The 18,196-nt window shown below is 38.9% G+C and overlaps 1 protein-coding gene across 1 annotated transcript in view; it reads left to right on the forward strand.

Moving 5' to 3' along the window:
• The first annotated feature begins 6,724 nt into the window (after positions 1-6,724).
• THSD7A (thrombospondin type 1 domain containing 7A) overlaps positions 6,725-18,196 on the forward strand; it is a 453,551-nt gene continuing 442,079 nt past the window's right edge. The window contains exon 1 of the mRNA XM_082693331.1: positions 6,725-7,446. Coding sequence (XP_082549457.1) covers positions 7,275-7,446 — 172 coding nt within the window. The 5' untranslated portion in view covers positions 6,725-7,274. The remainder of the gene's footprint in view (positions 7,447-18,196) is intronic.

An 18,196-nucleotide genomic window follows, 5' to 3' on the forward strand; every position in this document is an offset into this window, starting at 1 on the left:
GGATAACATGAATAAATTCCTAGAACCAAACTTAGGGAAGAAGAAACTGAAAACCTGAGGAGATCTATAACAAGTAAAGAAATTGAAACTGTAATGAAATAATTTTTTCATAGAGACAATGTCCAGGCCCAGCTGGTGTCAAGTGGTAAATACTAAGTGTTTCAAGGAGAAGTCATACAGTCCTTCACAAACTTTGAAAATAGAAGAGGAGGGAACACACCTCAATGTATTAGTGTGAGCTACCCTGATACCAAAGCCAGCTAGCATCACAAGGAACAGCAACAATAAAAAATAAATTCAAGGGGCGCCTGGGTGGCTCAGTGGGTTAAGCCGCTGCCTTCGGCTCAGGTCATGATCTCAGGGTCCTGGGATCGAGTCCCGCATTGGGCTCTCTGCTCAGCAGGGGCCTGCTTCCTTCCCTTCCCCTCTCTCTGCCTGCCTCTCTACCTACTGTGATCTCCCTCTGTCAAATAAATAAATAAAATCTTTAAAAAAAAAATAAAATAAATTCAAAATCAGTGTTCTTAATGAGTAGCAGGAGAAACCTAAACTGAATCTGAAAATCAAATTCAGTGACATACATAAAGGATTTACACCCTGACCAAGTGTGATTTATTCCAAGAACACAAGGTTGATTTAACATGAGAAAAATCAGTTAATACACTATATCGATCATTTAAATAAAATGAAACAGTTAAAGCATGTAGAACAATCATTCAGGAAAATCCAACACCCATTCATGATAAAAACTTTCAATAGTCTGAGAATTAATGTCAATTTCCCAATTTAGGCGTGGAAATGGCATTTTTGAAAAAAATCTACTGCTCACATCATACTTCATAGTGAAAGACTGTGTATTTTCTTTTTAAGATCAGTCACAAAGCCAGGACTCCACTTGTATTTAACATCATGCTGGAAGTCTTAGCCCTGATAATAGGCAAGATAATAATTATAATAACATCATAATAACAAGGCCTTTAGTTTAAAAAGGCAGGAACAAAGAATGTCTACCTGCAGTTAATTTATATACTGAAAAATTTGAAATTTAGAAAATATTTATTAGAAGTTAGAGAAGAGTTAAACAAGATTGTAGGGTATAAAATCGATATGTAAAAAATCAATTTGACTTCTTTGTATTGGCAATGAACAATATGAAATGAAGTTCAGAAAATGATTCTGCTCACAAGTACATCAAAACCAGTAAAACTCTTGTCAAAGTTTAGCAAAATAAGTGCAGTCTGTGCCCTAGAAAGTATAATATATTCTTTTTTTTTTTTTTTAAGATTTTATTTATTTACTTGACAGAGGGAGCACAAGTAGGCAGGGAAGCAGGCAGAGGGAGAGGGAAAAGCAGGCTTCTGCTGAGCAAGGAGCCTGATGTGGGGCTTAATCCCAGAACCCTGAGATCATGACCCTAGCTGAAGGCAGACATTTAACTGAATGAGCCAGAGAGGCACCCCAAAATTGAAAATAATTTATGAAGAGCTAAGTACAAGAAGAGATGTTCCATGTTCATGAGTTGGAAGACAGTACCCCTTCACACTGATAAATAGATTGATCGCAATGTCTGTGGAAATCTCAGCAAAACTGACAACTGCAAAGATCACTGATAAACCCAGGCAAGTTTGTTATGCTGAGATCAGGGTTCTGCTTGAGAACACCTAAAACCTGATGGGAAGCAGGGGTCTGTCAGGGATGGACATCTCAAAATCTTTGTCTCCAAACTCCTCTGAGTTCCCAAAGCCTTCCCAGCTGGAACACCACTCCCCCGCCCCCATGAAAAGCAAGCGCATCACATCATCTTTCTAGAAGTACATCTCCACTTGTAGAAATGGAGAGGTTGATTCTTAAATAAGGGTGGTTATGCAAAGGACTGTGAATACGCAAAGTGTTCTTTTTTTTTTTTTTTAAAGATTTTATTTATTTATCAGAGAGAGAGGGGGAGAGATCGAGCACAGGCAGACAGAGGCAGAGGGAGAAGCAGGCTTTCCGCTGAGCAAGGAGCCCGATGTGGGACTCGATCCCAGGACGCTGGGATCATGACCTGAGCCGAAGGCAGCTGCTTAACCAACTGAGCCACCCAGGCGTCCCCGCAAAGTGTTCTTGAGAAAGAAAAAAGTTGCTGGTCTTAAGATTTTTAAATTTCAAAATTTATAAGCTGTGGTAATCAAGATAGGCCTGTCTTTATGCTCATATGACATAATCTATCAATAGGGCAGAAATAAACCTTTTCATTTAGGGTCAAATGATTTTTGGTAAAAAGCCTCGACACAATTCAGTAAGAAAAATAATCCTTTAAATGGTGGTGGGACAATTGGATATCAGTGTGGGAAATATTAAATTTAGAACCTTATTTCATAACCAGGTACACACATTAACCCCAACAGATCAGAGACTTAAACCTTTGTGGCCGCCTCTCCTTCAGTGGCGTGCAAAGACCCACCAAGGAATTTTATGACACTGTTGTCTCTCTGACCAGCACATTCCTGATGTTTTTGGTGATTAGTGTGCCCTCTGCATGTCCCCTTGGAGGAGCATGATCCACTCTTGGGTCTTCCTTGTCCTTTCATGATGTTTTTGTCCTGGCCTGTCCCTTCCTTCACTGTCTGCCTTGATAATTCAGGTGTTTCAGTTTCTGTCAGGAACCACTGGTTTGCACTGCCCTTTCAGTTCGTGGCAGGGTGTCAAATTCCATCTCCTTGAAGTGTTCTATAAGTTAATAAACTCCTTCTTACCCTATCTTAAGTTCTGGCCTCTCATCAGATATTTTCAAAATCTAGTCCTGTGAACATTCTTTTGGCTCCTACCAGTACATGCTGACTAATTCTTGTAGCTTCTTTTATACTCTGAACAGGCCCAGCATATTCTATGGTGACTTAATGTAACCCTAGTGAGTTATCAGCCTCCAGACTAGAAGAGGGGGTCGAGCCCGGAACACGGAAGTCTTGCAGGGAAGATGATGTGCTCGCTTTTCAGAGGGTTCCGGTTGGAAAAGCTTTGGGAACTCAGAGGAGTCTGGAGACAAAGATTTTGAGACATCGATCCCCGACAGACCCCTCCCCCTCATCAGGTTTTAGGTGTTCTCAAGCAGAAAACCCTGATCTCAGCATAACAAACTTGCCTGTTTAATCAGTCATCTTTGCAGTTGTCAGCTCTTAACTGTTAAATTTCCAGTTTGAACTTTGGCTTTTTTTCTACTGTACTGCAACAGGAGACAGGAGTCTCTCTTTAAGGACTCTTGACTTTCATGTTTAGTTTTCAGTAGTTTGTTTAAGGCCAGTACCTTTTAATTATCTGTAGGACATCAGCCCAATTGGTGATAACTAGTCAATTCTATAGCTTTAAATATGCTGTTCCTCTGTACTTTTCAAATGCCTGAATCACTGTATTGGCCAGGTTGTTCTCTACAGAAACATCTTCTTAAGTCACTCTCACTGGTGAATTTTTTTTAACAATTTGGGTACTACCTTGTGTCCAGGACTATTGATGTTCACACATGGCTTAGGATGGGATCCTGAGGATGCGAACCAAATTTTGTACATTGTCCACCTGATATTCAAAACAAAGGGTCTCACTATTTGTGGCATATCCATATTGTTTCCAAACAGGTTTAGTTTTGAGTAAAATGGAGAAACTATGGGACTAATTATCTTTCTGTAAAACTAGCTGAAATTTAGAATCTGCCTCCCTCCACACAAACCAGCAAAAACCAATCAACCAAGCAACAAGTGAAATAAAAGAGGTTATGAAGAAAAGGTGAATGCTAGGGTCAGCATTGGTAAAGAAAGCAAAATCTGTGGCTCCTTATTACAAAAATCAAAAGTGAAATGGTGGGTGTGGCAAAGAGGGAATTGAAAGAAGCCCAAAATTAATTTTGTCTACCCCAAATCTTGGTCTAGTATGACACCTAGAGGCCACAGGAACAGAATTCCTTTGGGTGTTTCGTTTTTTTTTTTAAATATGGCAAGATGCATTTATGTAAAAAAATATTATTTAAAGTTTTTATTTCACAGTGGATACTCCTAGATACTTCCCTGTAACCCCTGATCAGTGAGCAGTTTCGTGAATATTCCTTCATTTATACGTGTAGATATGTACTCATCCTCACTCTCTGGAGTTTGGAAATGGCAACAGAAATAATAAAGACAGACGAAAGGACACTACTTGAGGGGGGATAGGTTCAGCATTGTCTCATTTCTAAACATTAAAAAAATATGCTTTTCATTTTTCATCCACTGGTTTGGAAAACTTTTGTAGCCCTGGCTCATTAATACTTGAACGGTTCTTCATGAAAAATGATGAATGAGTTACTTCATGGCAGGCTGTACAGATGGTCAATTTAATCTGCATCCCTGAGACTTCTCGTGACTAAGTTTTGACATCATGTCATTAAACATTTGTGTATTATTTATATCATATTCTAGAAAACAAAGATTGCTATGTCTTGCTATGTTTTGCCGTCCATCAGTTTTATTGATAGGATTTATCCAACTGGACATGATAGCTCTCACGAAGGAACATGTATCTGAATATATATTTCACATTTGTCTCCTCGGAGACCCATATTTTTTTGTCCTCAAGTGCAATAATGGCCTTGTTACAGAACAAATATGTGACAGTTGTGGAGACAAATGCTTGTGTGACTCAGTTTCTGTAACCTTGTCCAGAGATGTCTTTACCGCTAACTGATGGGGCATATGTATGTGTTTGTGTGTGGCCCTTAAGCCTCGTATAAATTGAAATTAGAGGAGGAAACAAATTGTTGGCTATTTTCAAACACCGCTGCAGAACACTCACCTTAGTCGTGTATTTTAAATTGCAGTAAATTTTTGACTTCGAAGTGGTTCCTGGCTCTTAATACATAATGCTTGAACTTGTAGCTATAATGTTTAAACTCTTGACCAGATGAGTAATTACTATACAATCATGGTTGAATATAAACATCAGACTCTTAAATTTTCTTTTGACAGTAAGCTATTAAGTATAGCATCTGATGGCTTCTTGAAGGGCTAATTACCCTGCACATTAAATTGTGCTAACTTGACTCTTTAGATTCTCTGTCTTCTGTTATATAATGAGTTTCTACTTGGTGAATTGGTTTGGGACTCCCTAAGAATGCTTAAATTGGGCTGTTATGAACACAGCACTTCAGTTTGAAATCTTCCTTGCGCTGGAGTTCGAGGGTTTCAGGGCAAACTGGAAAGGTCCTAACAGGAGCTGAGAAAGAAACACAGGCAGGATAGGAAAGCAGTGCCATTGCCGAGGGATCCTTAGGAGTTTGCCCTAAAAAGACAGAACTGAGGAAACCATGGCAGGTTCTATGTTCTTCTTTGGTCTAACTGCTGAAACACATGCTCCTTTAGGGAACCATACATTTGTTAAGATCAGGCTTCCTTTGTATGCCTTATCAATCTGTAATCTTTTCATTGTTGCCTCCCCCCCCTTTTTTTTAAACCAGTAAAGGAATAGTAATCCACACTAGTTTATCTCTCTTAATCACAGACTCACAGAGCTAGGACTCTCTGAGCTTTTAATTCCCTCTTAGAGGCCTAACAGAGTGGAAAGTAAACAAAGACCAAATTTACAACCTTAAACATTGCTAATTTCCTCTGATGTCAGAATACTTAAACAGGCAGGACCTGGGAATTATTTGATCAAACCTGCTTTTAATCTAATGCATGCAGAAGGGCTATGTCTGGAATGATCTGCAAAACGGCAGACGTCCCCAGAGAGCTTTATGGAAGATTTCCTCTTTCAGAAACGGTAGTTTCCTCATTTTAAGCTCTTGAGTTGGCTGTGCTGTTGGAGTAAGTCATGAAGAGCAGTTTTCCTGCTTTGTAAATTTTATTTGGCCAAGTATTGCTGACCGGATGTGGATAGTTTTCTTTGGCTTTCTGTTTGCTGACTTTTTAATTGGCTACATGCCTTATTATTTTAGCTTCACTAGAAAATGAATTAATAAAAGGTTATTATTGAGGGAAAGAGAGAAAGGGCAAAAAGCATTATCTGATTTCTCACACATTCTTTTATTGTGTATGGTTTAAGAAAGTAAAAACACAAAGAACAAAAGACCCCTAAACATTAGATTATTTAGATTCTGAAAGGCATTTTTCTACAGCAGGAGTTCATAGAAATTAGTGTCCAGGATTTTCAAGTAAAGAGTGTACTAATTTGGAGATACCCAAGTCATGAAAACTCATTTTCCCCTTTAATTTTACTCACAACTGTGTGGGTATTTAAAGGAGCATATTTTTTTTGACAGAAGTAGATAAAGGGATAGCACTTTTATTTACTGCGTGTTTGAAATAAAATTCTACGGTTAGTTTTTGTAAAATTTTATCCACCTAACTAGCTAATAAAGTCCCATTTCAATTTTAAAGACCTTAAAAGACAATGTACTTCGATTTGTCCCAGTAGGATCCGTACTGTGCATATTTTCTATTGAGAACAGATTATGTTAAAAAGAAACCCAACATTTAGGAAAGTGTTCAAATGCATTTCAACAGCAAGTAAACAACTCCGCTCCTCTCCTATGTTTTTCACAACCTGATCATAAATACTGCTCCCCACATAAAGTCATTCGGAAGCCATCGCTTAAAAATAAATGATAAACACTGATGCTTTGTGTAAATACACACTAAGAACAGCATGCCTCTAGATCCAGCGCGTGACTCCTTGGATGACGATGAATTTCAATGCCTGTTATTTGTCATGCCGAAGCCTGTCGGGTGATGATTCTTTTTATTGGTGTATCCTTCCAAACATATTTCATCGCACCATGTGCAAGGGAGTTCTTTGGGCGGGCGTGTTGGATCGAGGTGCCCCCTCTCCCCTCCGCTCCTTCCTTTCTTGCCCTGGCGCGCTCGCCCGCCTCCTGCCTCCAGCCCCCTTCGCTCCTTTTCGGCTCACGCCCCCCTCCTCTCCCTCCAGCTGGCGACGGCAGGGTTGCGCTGCCTCCCAGACCTCGAGGACCTGCTCAGTCAGCTGGGGCCCCCTGCGGACGGCTGCCTCCCTCTCCGCTAGGACCTGCCACTCTGCGCGGAATGGCAGCCGCAGCAGCATCCCCGCCAGCGGCGGCGGCGGCTGCAGCCACGGCCACCGCGGACGCTATTGTTCCCTGGTGTTAAACGCGCTTTCCCTCCTTTTCATCTGAAACGAACAATAGCAGGAAAGAGCTTTGCTTTCTGGACTCCTTGGGAAGACGGTGTGAGGGCAAAGAGAAATTCCCTGCCAACCGCGTTCCGGATCCGGACCCTGGAGCGGCTGCGGGCGGCATGGGGCTGCCAGCGAGGCGCTCTGCGTCCCGGAGCCCGGGCGCTGCGGGCCCGCGCCGGGGGGTCCTGCAGCTGCTGCCGCTGCTCCTGCTGCTGCTGCTGCGCCCGGGAGCCTGCGGGGCTGCGGCTCAGGGCGAGGCGGAGGCGCCCACCTTGTATCTCTGGAAGACGGGTAAGTGGGACAGAGTTGGCCCTTCTTCGCAGCTTCGCGTCCGGGTCGGTGTTACAAAACTGCTGGGCTTCAGGAGGGACCCCTGCACCCCTTGAGAGCCTGGGTGTCCTGGGACCTTAAGGGGAAAAGTATGATTACTAGGAAGCAAATTAGGTCATGTCCGATGCTATTAGGAAAGAAAAACCTAACAATTGAGAGGCATTAGTGAGTCACCGGAATGATATTTCTCTCGCAGCTCTGTGGTTAATGAGGACAACCAACACCGCACTTTCATAACGAAGTGCATTTTTGACCTCTGGATTTTTGTTCTACTAGGAGTTTCTTGAATATATTTCCAGCAAAGAGTGGGCACACAGCTTAGAGCCGGTCTTTATGCCGTCTTGCAGTTTGCTCAATGCCATGATATATGTGGGTATGGAGTTGAATTTGTTAAGTATAGCTTTGTGATATGTGGGACACGTGGAAACAAGCCAAGCCAGGGTAGTTCTAACAGTTAAAGGCGAATGGGGCTCCACTGAGCTCGCGGAGAGGGTGCAAAGACCACTTCTTAATGAGTGAATTGCGCGATTTTTTTTCAAAGTGCACAATTGTAAGGATGTTTAGGTTTAAACTTTTCCTGCCTTGAGAATTGTCCTGCTTTGTTTCCAACCAACTAACAAAAGCAGCAACTAATAGTACCTCAGAACCTCCAGGCAAAGTGCTGACTAGAGGTCCTGGTGGGACAGTGACGGGCAGGAAAACAATACCAAGTGAGGAATTACTCCCTTTTCTCCAATGGCCCTTCTCCAACCACCCCCGCCTCCACCCCACAAAGGATGAGGAGAATTCTTCAGCAGACCTGAAACTTGACATGTTCATAGGAATGAAGTAAGAAGAATTATTCCTGTTGCTTAGGGGTAAGGATATATTAAGAGTTTCTTGGCAATGCCTAAACATTAAGAGAAGGCTGCAATAGAAGGGAGAGAAAAGATGTATTTGTTACGGGATTGCAAACAAGTTACAGAATGGATATCTTTCCTGGCTTCAACTGTCTGTAGCCCCCTGCTGCAGACAGATTATAGTTTGCTCTACAATTACACTGATATTCTGAAATTTTAAAGAAGTAGCATCTATCTGGCAACTTAGCAGCTTGAACAGCAATTTATTACAAGCCAAAGTACCTAATTTGTCTCCAAATGTTGCAAGAAAAATCACACACACTTTTAGAAAAGCCATTTGCAATGTTAGCATTAGCCATTCTTGTTAACACTTGGAGTTTAAATATTAGTTGATTGGTGGATGCAGATGAAATCATATTAATTTGTTTCAGCTTAAAACAAAGAGTTGAAGACCTGCTCTGATTTAGCTAAACCCATGATCTTACTTTTCAAAAGCTTGGTCATAACAACAAGCAGTAATCAAACTGTAATTTACCATTAAATGGTATTATTTAAATGCTTGATAAGAGCTTCTTAGGTAAGTGTTGGGAGAAATAGTACTTGGCTTGGTTGAAATTTGTGCTATTAAAGTAAGAAAAGCCAAGCAGTAATTCAGATCAAAAAAGAGTCTAGGCAGCATTCACTGTGCAGCATCTGAGGTGCCAATATATGTCAACATAAATGTCATGGTGGGAACACAAGCCAATAAACTGTTTAAAATAGTGGAAAACTCTCAGGAGCAAGGGTATGGAGACCTTGGTTCTGGTGCCAGTTCCAGCTCTTGCTAGCTTTAGGAATGTTGGCAGTTCACTTAACTTTTGACCCCTAGTTTTCTCAGCAGCATATAAATGTGATGATACTTTCTTCAGACTATTGACAGTATTATGAAGATTGAATGAGTTATGAGAAAGTGATCTGTACATTTCAAAGTCATGTGCGTGTGCAGATATCAACTAGCATGGTGAGGATGATAATGACAGTCCTCTGATGGTGGTCCTTGGTTTGGTGGGAAAAAATGAAATAAGTTGGAGAGAAAAATAACAACCTCTTTATTTTTTTTTTTTTTCTGGGGATGAAGGAAAATCTCTTTATTTGTATAAAGAGATTGAGAGTTGTTATCAGAAGAACAAGGGAATATTTAAAGGAGAGAGATAGACTGGAAATGAAAATGTAGAGATGAAAGAATCATAAGCATGTATCACTTGATGAAAATAAAGAGTCAGGAAGAGAATTGGGAGAGAAAATGAGGTGAGACCATCCAGGATGTCTATTTCAGTGGAATACACTTGGTCTTCGTACAGCAGATTATAGGGAGTCACACTATTGGTCAGATCATTGAATTGCAGGGAAGTAGTAAAAGGTTTACTGGAAGAGGAGCTAGAGTTCCCAGACAGGAACTCTTAACACTGTGTCTATCGCTAACAAACTACAAAGCATTGGCAAAGTCATTTAATGTCTTTGGTTCTTCGCTTCAGATTTTGTAATATTCATTGGTTAGAAAAGATGATATCTAAGGGCCTTTCATTGATGTTTGATATGTTTAATATGTATGTATACATCTGCACATACCTACACCATAAATACACATATGCATATGTATATATAGTTTATTAACCAGTGTGTATTCATGTAATATATATGTATATGATACATAAGGTCTATAATACATGATATGTGATATCTGATGTATAGAATATGAAAATTTAGAGTGTATAGTATATGAAAGTTTTTTCAAGTCAACTCAAAACAAGGAGTTATGAGGACTCATTGTGTATGTTACAGGAAGTCAGTGAGGTAGAGGCTGCCTAGGATATTGTCATCCCTTCCTTCAAGAAATTCACATATGGGGACGCCTGGGTGGCTCAGTTGGTTAAGCGGCTGCCTTTAGCTCAGGTCATGATCCCAGCGTCCTGGGATCAAGTCTCACATCGGGCTCCTTGCTCGGCAGGGAGCCTGCTTCTCCCTCTGCCTCTGCTTGCCACTCTGTCTGCCTGTGCTTGTTCTCTCCCTCTCTCTCTCTGACAAATAAATAAATAAAATCTTTAAAAAAAAAAAAAGAAATTCACAACCAAACAATACTGTAAATACCCAACAATTACAACCTGGTGTACCATACTCGTGAACAAAACACTAGGACAACAGGGATGTCATGTAGCTGATAAAGGGGGTTGTGGAGAGTTTTAAAGAGGAGTTAATGTTGATTGGGGTTTTGAAGGGCAAGAGCTGAATTTTTTTTCTCTGGGAGTCGTGGAGGTACACTGCAAGCAGAAGGAAGAGAGAAAATGAAAATGAAAGGCACAACAACATTCTTAGGTTTTCAAAGTACTGCAATTCAGGTCTAGGATCTTTGGTGGGAATGAATGGGTATAATGCCAATTTGATGGGTTGGGAAAGATTGTAAGAAAACCTTCAAACTTTGGTAAAGAGTCTGGAGCTTAACCTCTAAGCAAGTGGAAGCTGTTGGAAGCTTTGCGCAGAGGATGACAAATTGTTTGTCCAGGATGGAGAGAGAAGTGAAGAGGCTGGGAGGTCGGTAAGGAGAGGGACTGAGAGGCAAAGGGGAATAGATGTGAAGAGTGAGTAGAGGCGGGCTGGGAGTCCCACTACAGAAAGGATTATTCTGCTTTAGGGTGTAGGGAGCTCTTCGCCAAGGAGAGGAGGAACTCATCCCATGAAGATCTCCATCATATCTGCACCCAGTTACTTAAAACCAAGAATGTGAAAGATGAGCAGGTTTCCTGGGGTTAGAGAAGAATATCAATTTAGTTTAGCTATGCTAAACTTGAGGTAAGAATCCATTCAGATGAATAAATCTAATGGGAAAACTAGTGATTGGATGGGTTGCTTAGGAGAAAGAGGCTGAAAGTATAGGCTTGGAACTGAACATGGTAGTTGGAGGGATCCTTAAAAGAAGAAAAATACTGAAAAGAAGGGCCAGGATACTTCACAGAGAATATTGAAATTGAAAGGGCCACTGTTAGTGGGAGACGAGTGGAAGAGTCAGAGAAGGTATGGTCAGAAAAGGTCTGAGTAAAGTGGCAATCTGCGCTAATGGAACATGTTTTATGAAGGGGATGGTGGCAAAAAGAGAAACACTTCTGAAAGACTGGAAAGGTATTAAGAAATATTTCAGAAATGATCAAGTAGAAGGGAGAATTGATAAGATACCTAACAGTGTTTTGGGAAAGGATGTTTTAACTGGATTGGTGGAGCTATAAACCTATTTGAATAATAAACAAGGTAATGGAAAATGTATAATATTGATAAAGTGAAATAACTCAGGGATATTTAAATCAGTACTCTACTGTTTTTTAAGTTAAAACCCCAGAATATCAGATATCTAAAATATTTATTTAAATATGAAAGTTAAATGTTTTAACACTTCTTTGTCACATTTATTTGAAAGGTAACTTGTCTTTGTGTGAATAGTTGAAAAACTTATTTCATACACCCAGAGGTAAAGCACTTATTATTGGAAGATAGTTAATGATAAGTGCTTTTCATTCTTTAATATTCTAGAGTATGGAATTTTTCAATAATAATTATGGCTAATAATATTCACCTGGCAATTCTAAATTGAGATTATCAATGCACTGAATAAAATGTGATTGACTAACAGGAGTAGGACAGAAAATTGTGAATACCTCCACTTCTATCAATTTCTGTCACAGACATATTTTCAGAAAGGTCTTAATGAAGTAATTGAATTTATTATTTTTTAATTGATGTATAGTTGATATATAGTGTTACATTAGTTTCAGGTATATAATATTAGTGATTTGACAGATTTATACATTAAGCTATGCTCACCACAAGTGTAGCTACCATCTCCCTACCATATGCCATTACGATACCATTGACTCTACTTCCCATGATGTACCTTTTATACTTGTGATGTTTTCATTCCAGAACTAGAAGCTTGTATCTCCCACTCTCCTTCACCATTTTGTCCATACATTTACCCCCTCCCTTCTGGCAACCATCATTCTGTTCTCTGTATTTACGGGTATTTATGTTTTTGCTTTCTGTTTTTGTTTATTCACTTGTTTTGTTTTTTTAAGATTTCACATATAAGTGAAATCATAGGGTATTTGTCTTTCTCTGTCTGACTTATTTCACTTAGCATATTACCTTCTAGGTCCATCCATGTTTTGGCATATGGCAAGATCTCATCCTTTTTTTTTTGGCTCAGTAATATTCCATTATGTGTGTGTCTATATACACATACATATTACATACACACCTACACACACCTTCTTTATTTATAGACACTTGAATTGCTTCCATCTTTTGGGTATTGTAAATAATGCTGCAGTAAACACAGGGATTCCTATCTGATTTAATGTTACTGTATTCTTTGGGTAAATACCCAGTAGTGGAGTTACCAGATCATGTGGTAGTTCTATTTTTAATTTTTTGAAGAATCTCCATACTGTTTTCCATAGTAGCTACACCAATTTAGATTTCTATCAGCAGTGCATAAGGGTTCCTTTTTATCTCCCTTCTCACTACTACTCATTTTTTCTTGTTTTTTTGATTCTGGCCAATCTGTCAGGTATAAAATGGCATCTCATTGTAGTTTTGATTTGCATTTCCTTGATGATTAGTGGTTTTGAGCATCTTTTCATGTGTCTGTTTGCCATCTTGATAAGTCTTTGGAAAAATCTTTATTCAGATTGTCTGCCCATTTCAATCAGTTATTTGTGGGTTTTTGGTGTTGAGTTATGTAAGTTCTTTATGTATTTTGGTTATTAACTTCTTATCAGATGTATCATTTGCAAATATCTTCTGTGATTCAAAGTTTGGCTTTTCATTTTGCTGATGATTTCCTTCACTATGCAAAAGATTTTAACTTTGGTTTAGTCCCTAATTGAGTTAATTTTTATAACAGAGAAATTACATTGAAATGCAAGAAACAAGTATACATTAGCCCTTGTTCAGAATTCAGGGGATTAGGATATTTATAGTTGTGTGTTTTTCCTCAAGGAGATTACTTCTCACATTAATCACTTTTGAAATAAGTTCATCCAATACAAGGCAATACTTTAAATCACTGTGTCCTTTACATAGTTAATTGTATGTAAAATAATCCCTTACTTCTTCAATATAAAATAAAAATAAGTATTGTCCTTTTATTTTCTTTCATGTACTTGTCCTAATAAAAAATATTCTGTAATGCATATGAAAATATATTAATCCTAATCCTACCATTCATTAAATAAGAAAGGAGAGAGGGATGTCATTCCAGGTAGTAGTAACATGAGGGTTGCATTATCCTAGTAAGTGTTCTTTACTTCAGTTGTACTTAATTTGGAATGTAGTTTGCTCATTAAATGAAAGATAGGGATGGAGCAGAGTGGACAGAGTATGGGCATCAGTGTCAACCCAGAGTCACATGGATCACAGTGTTGTATTTTATCAATATAATCAAATTAGTTCATCTCCCTGAATCTTTTTCTTTCATCTCTAACATGGATAAATAATATGTATTATATAGAGGTTTTCTGAGGTTTAATTAAATATGGTAGCATATGGAATGTTCTAGTGCAGTGTTTGATATATATGGGAACTTCGGTAAATGACAGTTTTTATTATTGCTGTTATTCTGTTGTGTAACACAATGGTTATTTAATTATAATGACTGGAGCAAGTCCAGTAATATGCTTTCTTGAAATCATTTTTTTTTGTAAATACAATAGAAATTACAAATTGATACATTTATATTGCTAGATACTCCAACAAATTATAAGGGAGGCAGCATTGGGGAATGGAAGGAACACAGACTTTGGAATCAGAAACTGTTGTTTAAATCTGCCTCTACCTAACTGGTCAAGTTACTTAAACTCTGATTTTGTTTTTTCACCTTGAAATGGTGGCAGAAATTCTGAAGTGTGAAGCCATTTGCAAAGTTTTAACAGGTAGGATGTAGAAAGGGTCTAGTACACTGTCCTAAATATAGTAGATACTCAGAAAATGTTCTCCTCCCATTCTTTTATCTTTCCTGCCCTAAAAATGACATAACAAGCAGGAATTTTATAGATTCAGCACATTTATCTGTCTTTTCCAACCAAGGGGCTCCATGAAAAACGAATAAAACAAGTCCAGGAAGAGAAGTTGTTTTATAACAGTCTCATCTTTCTTATTAGTTTGACACTTAAATGTAGACAGCATGGACCAAATACCATAAAAATATTTTGAGCAGCAAGTTCATAGTGAATTATATAAATAGAATTTTTATACTTTATTTTGTGCTGAATTTCAGGGGATTTCTCAAGAATCTGAAATTTTAGGTTCTTGAAATTGTCTTGTCAGCAGTGCTTTCCAAATTAAATGTTTCATAGAATTGTTTTTATACAATTTTTAATTTTACATATTAGATGATTATTTAAATATATTTTTAAAAACTACTGTGCATATCGTGTTCCCCTGCCCTTCTTTCTTAGCATATATAACACAGTGTTCAAAATTCATTAAGAGCATATTGATTATTTGCATCAAAAAATGAAACGCCCAGGGGGTTTTTTGAAGCTTTAATATCTTAACAGACTGTGGTAACTCAGGTCACTCGTTATGCAAATTATAGTTAGCAACCTGGTTTGCAAAATAAGAGAAGCCCCAGTCAGGGCTGAGGTTGAGTGCTATGGAGTATAGCACATACTCAGACTCTTCCCTGTCTATGACTACAATATAAAAAACCAGCCTAATGGCAGTCGGATGAGATGCTGATATTCTAACTAGATTATTGGGGAAGCATGGTGTGCTTGAGCTCCTTTTCTAAGGAAATGAAACCTCTTAACCTCTCATGTAAGTCAGATTGGTGACAGTGGACACTGAGTTGTCTCTGGGAAGAGGAGAGCAAAGGCCTCTGTCTGGTAAATATATAGAACAGGCTCTCTTAGAATTTCAAGAGAGCCTTGGAATTCATAGAAAATCACATTAGAATGGTCCTTAATGAAAGAAAGACTGGGGAAGTGGCATCTGGAAAATATCACAAGAACATCATAGAGTGTGAGTTAGAGGTGCCAATGAGTCATAAGGTAGAGATTTTTTTTCCATTTTTTTTAAAATCAGCACTTTATATTTGACACTTTAGAATTCATTGAAATGATGAAAAATAAAGGAATTTGCATTTAATCCTAGGGTACACAAGCAATAAGAAAAACAATATTTAGGGGAAGTGATAGAACAATTAAAAACATGTTAGGAAAGAACAGAGGCAACATGGCAGGACTGAAAACAGTGACACTAAAAAGTAATCCATCTACTGCTTCTGATATATAACTGGACCTAACCAAAAGGATGTCCTTTCAACTTCCGGAAGTACTAGGGAGCTAACTGATATTTTGCACAGTCTACCAGGTAAAATCATGAACTCTAGGGTATCATTTTTGCTGTACCAAAGTTATGCTATGAGGAAATAAATGAAATAAGGAGATACGGGGGAAAGGCACAAATGGGCTTCTTTATATAGACAGTAATTTTCAAATGTCCATGTATGTGGGTAATATTGGAGAGGGGACTCTATAAAGGCCGTCAGAGAGAGAGAGAGTCCATATAGAACTTACTGAGTGATGTCTCTAACTTCAGAAGAAGCTATGCATGGCTATAAAGGCATGGGGAGGATGTAAGACATAAGAGAGAGCAGCACAGCAAGGGAAGAAAGGTAAAACGGGCAAATCATCTTTTAAGAATTAGTTTTAATAGGCTGGACTTTTTAACAGTTGTAGGTTTATAAAAAATTAAGCATAAAGCACAGAGTTGCCATGTATCTCTCATTCTTCCTCCCATTTCTCCCTAACACTGACATCTTGCATCAGTGTGGCACATGTGTATCATTGATGAGCTGATATTGATACACTGTTGTACTTAAAATCCATAGGTTATATTAGGCTTCAACTACTCTCATACATTCTATGGTTTTGGACAAATACACAAAGGTATGTATGCACTAATACGTATATCTGCTATCACAGTATTATACAGAGTAGTTTCATAGCCCTAAAAATCCTCTGTGTGCTTCACCTGTTTGTCCCTCACCCCATTCCTCAATCCTCCCAAATCTCTGGTAACCTCTCATCTTTTTACCTCATGTCTCCATGCTTGTTCTGTTTTTGGAACCTTCTATAGTTGGAACCATATAGTATGTAGCCTTTTCTTCCACTTAATAATTGTGCATTTAAGTTTCTTCTGTGTCTTTCCATGGCTTGTAATCTCATTTCTTTTTATCAGTGAATAATAAACTGATTGATGGACATAACAAAGTTGGTTTATCCATTTACATATTGAAGGACATCTCAGTTGCTTCCAAGATGTAAACATCTGTGTGCCAGTTTTTGTGTGGATATGTTTTTGTCTCCGTTGTGTAAATTCCAAGGAGTGCAGTTGCTGGATCATATGGTAAAGAGAATGTTTAATTTTGGGAGGAAACCCTCTTTCAGAGCGGCTGTACCATTTGCATTCCCACCACAAATGAAGGAGAGTGGCTGTTGCTCTAGGTCTCTGCTGGTGATGTCGGTATTTTTATTTCTAGGCATTTTAATGTGTGTAGTTGTATCTCACTGTTGTTTGTGTTTCCTTCTCTCTGATGACCTATGATGTTGAACATCATCTTTTCATCTGCTTGTCATCTGTATGTTTTCTCCAGTAAGGGATCCTCAGTCTTTCCATCCTGTGAGTCGCAGCAAGCGCAGGCAGAACCCTCAGGTGACAGTTCGCAGCCTCAGTCTAACCTGTGCTGCATGTGTTCCACTACTTGTTGACCTGATGAAAGGATTCCTACTAAAAACAAGTATTTTATGAAGAGAAAGTACACATGGAAATGGAGTAGATAATAAGCCATACGTGAAGATGGGTCTACACTTTGTCTTTTGTTCCACCTAGAGGGGAACACCTTGGGACCAAGTTTGGAAGTGATAACAGTCTCTTGAAGAGGGAGACAATGGTATAATATATTCAAGGTTCAACGGAGCCATCCAGCTTGTGAGATTTTCAGGTGCGCTCTACATGTGCAGGGTCTCTGGCTGACTTGGGTCTAGTGAAGCATGTAGTTGCATATCTGCTTTTCCTTGCTCTTCCCTGGAGGCTAGCGGAAAATTGATGTGCAGTATCCTCCTGAACTTCTGGGAAATGGTGCAAGTCTCGTATTCTGAATTCCTGCTAAGTTGACCAAGTTGTCAAGGCAGCCTCCTGTTTATTAGCTTGCCCCCCCAAACCGTTCCACCGACAGTGTTAAGCATCCCCAGGATGGGAGGAATAGAAGAGTGGCTCAAAAGTGGATAGTGTGTGTGTGCGTAAATACAGTATACTACCCGGTAGTTAACCTAGCACTCTCTAGAGAGCTTGATGGAAAATTAATTTACCAAGCAAATGTATGGAGCATGGGCATTGATGTGGGACCCATGGGCATTAGTGGGACTCATTTAACTCATGGTGTATGGTGAATGCAGGACTTTCTAATTGTGCCACACTGTCTGGATAAAAAGTTATCCCTTGGGTTGTAATAGTGGTAGCAATAACAGTACATACTGAGTATTATAGATGGGAGTGTTTGCAAGTATGTGCTGTAATATGCCTGCTGAAGAATGGCATTGAACACTTATATTGCCTCTTTGGTTGCTGATTATTTTTCTTTTCGATCTCAAATTTGGGTTGTACTATTTAAAGATGATTTTTGTTTACTCTGTCCAAACTACAGAGTGTAACTAAGCACATCAGAGGGGTCAGTTACTTCCCCGTGATGGTGAATGAGATTAGTTGAATTGAAGCTGTAGCTCGAAATGGAAGTAGTACTGGTTGCTAAGTAGTAAAATGTTTATTTATGCACATTTGTGTGT

Source organism: Mustela nivalis (genome assembly GCF_964662115.1).
Source record: "Mustela nivalis genome assembly, chromosome: 12".
Classification (NCBI taxonomy): domain Eukaryota; kingdom Metazoa; phylum Chordata; class Mammalia; order Carnivora; family Mustelidae; genus Mustela; species Mustela nivalis.